Source organism: Alligator sinensis, unplaced genomic scaffold (assembly GCF_000455745.1).
Source record: "Alligator sinensis unplaced genomic scaffold, ASM45574v1 scaffold9_1, whole genome shotgun sequence".
NCBI lineage: Eukaryota > Metazoa > Chordata > Crocodylia > Alligatoridae > Alligator > Alligator sinensis.
The window spans coordinates 987,827-991,823 of record NW_005842304.1 but is presented as its reverse complement, the minus strand read 5'-3'; the positions used below and the strand labels follow the sequence as shown (position 1 = coordinate 991,823).

Sequence of the window (3,997 nt, the reverse complement as noted above, 5' to 3'; positions counted from 1 at the left end):
GGGGAGAGACACACACACGACGACAAGGAGGCAGCCACCATCTTGCTTGCTGACTGCCCTTGTGTGGCCCTGCCCCTTGGCACTGATTGACAGAGGCCCTGCCAGAGGAGGAGGGGCAAGGGGGGCACCTTCCCCTCCTGGCAGTGAGGACCACTGTCTCCCACTGGGGAGCCAGCATTTTATTAAATTTTTTGTTGTTGTTTTTGATTTCATGAATTTTGCAGATTTCATGGACAACCCCAGATTTTGTGGTTTCCATGATATCAACGAAACCGTGAATTAAGTAGGTCCCTATTCATGTGCCGTCCTAAAGTGCAGTGCCAGGAGTGGCTGCATTTTAAGGGTAAATGGGCCTATGTATATTTCAAAAGGTTAAATTCTGCTTTCCTATACATGTATGTAACTTCTACTCAAGGGGAACTGTGCATGGACACCCATTTGCAAAAATTGGTCCAAAGCTCACAGAACAGCTTGTAATCCTTTGGGATTATAAATGCTATACAAATTCAACATATTATTCAACCCATGTATGGCATGAATAACCAATAGAAAAAACACAATTCAGTGATGATCCTAAAATAAAAGAAACCAGAACAAAAGTACTTACTGTCTTATACTCCATAAGTTCCATCTGAAGCCGTGCAATCTCACTGCGCAGAGCATTAATTTGCTGACTGGCCCTGTCCTGATTAACCATCACTTTATTCTTTATGTTTCGTGCCCGATTGGCATATTTCAGTGTGTTCAGAGTTTCCATAAAGTCTCTATCTGAAGGGCTTACACATGCTATCATGACTGTCTGGCTGCAAGTTGCAAGCATAGGTCAAGTTTTACAAGTCACAAAATCTTTAATATTACACAAAACGGTAATAGATGCATAGTTTCAAATAGCTCAAATAAAACAAGCATTTATAAAAGAACACTGACTTTAAAACAACTCAAAATCCCCCTTACACCAATAAGGTACAGATGTCGTGAGTTATTTCTACAGTTCTGAAGTAACTCTAATGTTAGCATATTAACTGTTGGATCAAAAAGGTTCCAAGAGCCAACGCATAAAATAAAAGAATAAACACTAATGGAGTACTCCTTTCAAAGATTGATAGTTTCATCTTTAAATCTTCATCTTACAATCAATCAAGTCTTTGTAACACTGTGAGGTAAGCAATTGAATGTGTTGAAAAATTACAGCAGAAAAGGGACAGAACTTGCTCCAGGCATTTGCACTGAGCCAGGACTAGGATTTAGGAATTGTTCCTTGACTTAGGCCACATATGTTTAAAAGCACATGTTTAAACACTTTTGTTGATTTGGCAATAATTCTTCATCCCCTTTAACTCACTGAATCTGCCTTCTGTTCTGCTTTTACCATCATATTTTCAAACAATACCATTAATTACATTGCCTTCTTTTTACTTCTTCCTAGATCTGAAACATGTACGTTAAGAAAGTAAGTGTGCCGCTACCCCTCTAAAACAGGGAAAGTCAACCATTTCCAGCTGTGTGCCAACATGAGCCACTGTGGGTCAGAAGCAGGAAGGTGGGCACTAGAACCTGGCTGCCACTGCTGCTTATCCTTGTAGCAGCCTGGGCAGACCACCTGCAGCCAACGCCTTCCACCACCAAATGCCTCCAAAGCTCCATGTCTTAGCGCCAGATCCAATAGTTCTGTGGACTGGATCTGGCCTGCGATTCATAGGTAGCCAACTGCTGCTCTAATATAAATAGCACCAGTGCTCTATATTCTTAGTATGCATAATCCAACGGGGGAATTTGGGGGGAATAACATTTAAATGCTGCCTTAGAACACTTTGAGCAATAATTTTTAAACAGGATTATGCATAATGAGAGTAGGACACACTGACATGACATTCACAATACCATCCCGTAAGTCTTTAGAATGTAGTACAATGTGAACAAAAAATTCTAACCAATGAAATTTTTAATGAACAGTTAACATTGAAAAAAAAAATTGTGGGGGGTACATCTACATCACACACCCTACAGCGTAGAACACTAGAATATGGAAAGAATATAAAGCCAACAAAGTAGACAAGTAACAGCTTGCTATCAAAGTTAATTAACATTGAAGACAAAATGAATTTCATATGAAGTGTCCACTTTAAAAAGTGAACTGCAAAGTTAAGATATGAACTGTTTACCCCCATAACAAGGACATGGGATAGACTGGTTAACCATTAACAAAATACTTCCCTTATGTTTTTGTAATCAAAGTGAGTTTTTCCATTTAAATTGCGCTGTACTGCATGTACCTCCACTAACAGCAAGCTGCTGACACAAACTGCCCTTAAAAATAATTTGTGTACTATCTGCCAAATTTAAGCTCTAATCAAAAAGTAAAAGCTATTTTCTAATTTTGTTTTCCTGCAATGCATCAGAACAACAGCTGCTCCCTAGGTAGACTGAGCAGAATGCACACTTAGAGCCATGTGCAGTTAATGCTTCCGGAGTAGGAATGGGAAGTGACTGAGCAAAAAGGAACAACATAGCTAAGGACTATTTATGTATTGCCGACAGTCTGCTAAGAAAATCATATGCGAGTTACAAAGAGACTGATATAAGTGACTAGTTTTCAAATATGCTGAAAATTCTGATCAGCCAATACGTCCTGGAGAATAAACTGATTGTTCACAACTCCACCCATCATTTTCTATTACTGAAAGGTGTGTAGATCAGTTAAGTACTCGTCTCCCATTGATTTTAAATGGAATTGGAGAGATGGTTCCTTTAGATCTCTTTGAAAATTCTAGCCTACATTAATTTTTCTGCCTGCTTTTTTTTTTTTTTTTTTTTTTGGTACTCTTACATTTCTAGTTAACAGTATTTACCTACGCAGCTATGGAACTTAGTCTGTAATGATGGTAGGAACTTTTAAGTGGGAACCAAAGTTACTAGACTGTTGTATATAGGGAGAAACAGGGAGAGGGTAGGCAGGGTGGCAATGAAATAAAACAAACAAACAAACAACCAAACAGAAGCACGCAGATTAAGAAGCAATGTTGGTAATGTTAGTCACATTCTTCCTTCTCCCTTCACCTGTTCCTCTGTGAAATCCTCCAGTATCTTCTGCTCTGGTAAAGCACACTACTCTGCCATAAAAATTTTGAGAGGCAAGGATCTCTTTGGGCATTATCTTTTACTGAACCAACTGCATAGGTGGGATAGAATTAGATAAGTTTTTGAATGTAAGACACTCTTCTTCAGGTATGATTTGGTGGCTTATCAAAAATGGCTACCTTCATCTCAGTGTTCTGGCACTGTAGACTGCAAGCTCCTTGGTTCAAAGGAGACCATGCTCTCTTTTATTTCAAGCATAGTACCAAATACGCATAATATATTTTATAAACATGTTTATCTAGAGACAATTCCTGTTATCCTATAAATGCCTATCTATGTTCTTTCCTTAGACTGTGATTTAGCATAGCATAACCAAAAATCTTACTGGTATTCTGAGCCATGCATATCATATGAGGGCAAAGGATGACAGCAATGCAGGCAGCAGACCTACTTCTTTAGGGAGAAAGGACAGTGCACACTCAAACCTTGACCCATGAGACTGACTGCATTCTGCCTGATCAGAATGGGCAGAGTTGGATTTCAGCCCAGAGAAGGAAGCAGCCATAGGTGACTACTTTGGTGTATGCAGTTGTTGGGATGTTAGCTGATGAATTGTGGCAGGGATGAAGTGTAATGACAGGAGGCCCACAGAAAGCTGTCAGCCAACAGTGACCTCTCGGAGAAGGGGCTTATGTATTTTAAATTATTATGGACATTTGAGTGACAGTTGTCTGTTTTTAACAATTCATCGGGCTCTCATTCATTATCACTTACTTGGTTAGGTTTTTGATGTTTTTGAAAACGAAAGGAGCTATACAAGCATTGAGTATAGATATTATTACTCCTTGAAGTCAATTCGTTGTTTGTACCATATAGTCATCTCCAGAGCTATTGACTGTGGTTATGGTTAGAGAGTATT

General features: G+C 39.2%; 1 protein-coding gene across 1 annotated transcript in view; it reads right to left on the bottom strand.

Annotated features, from left to right (window-relative positions):
• Window positions 1-3,997, bottom strand: part of KIF21A (kinesin family member 21A) — a 139,292-nt gene that overhangs the window by 61,140 nt on the left and 74,155 nt on the right. The window contains 1 exon segment of the mRNA XM_025209701.1: window positions 608-803. Within this exon segment, the coding sequence (XP_025065486.1) occupies window positions 608-803 (196 nt within the window).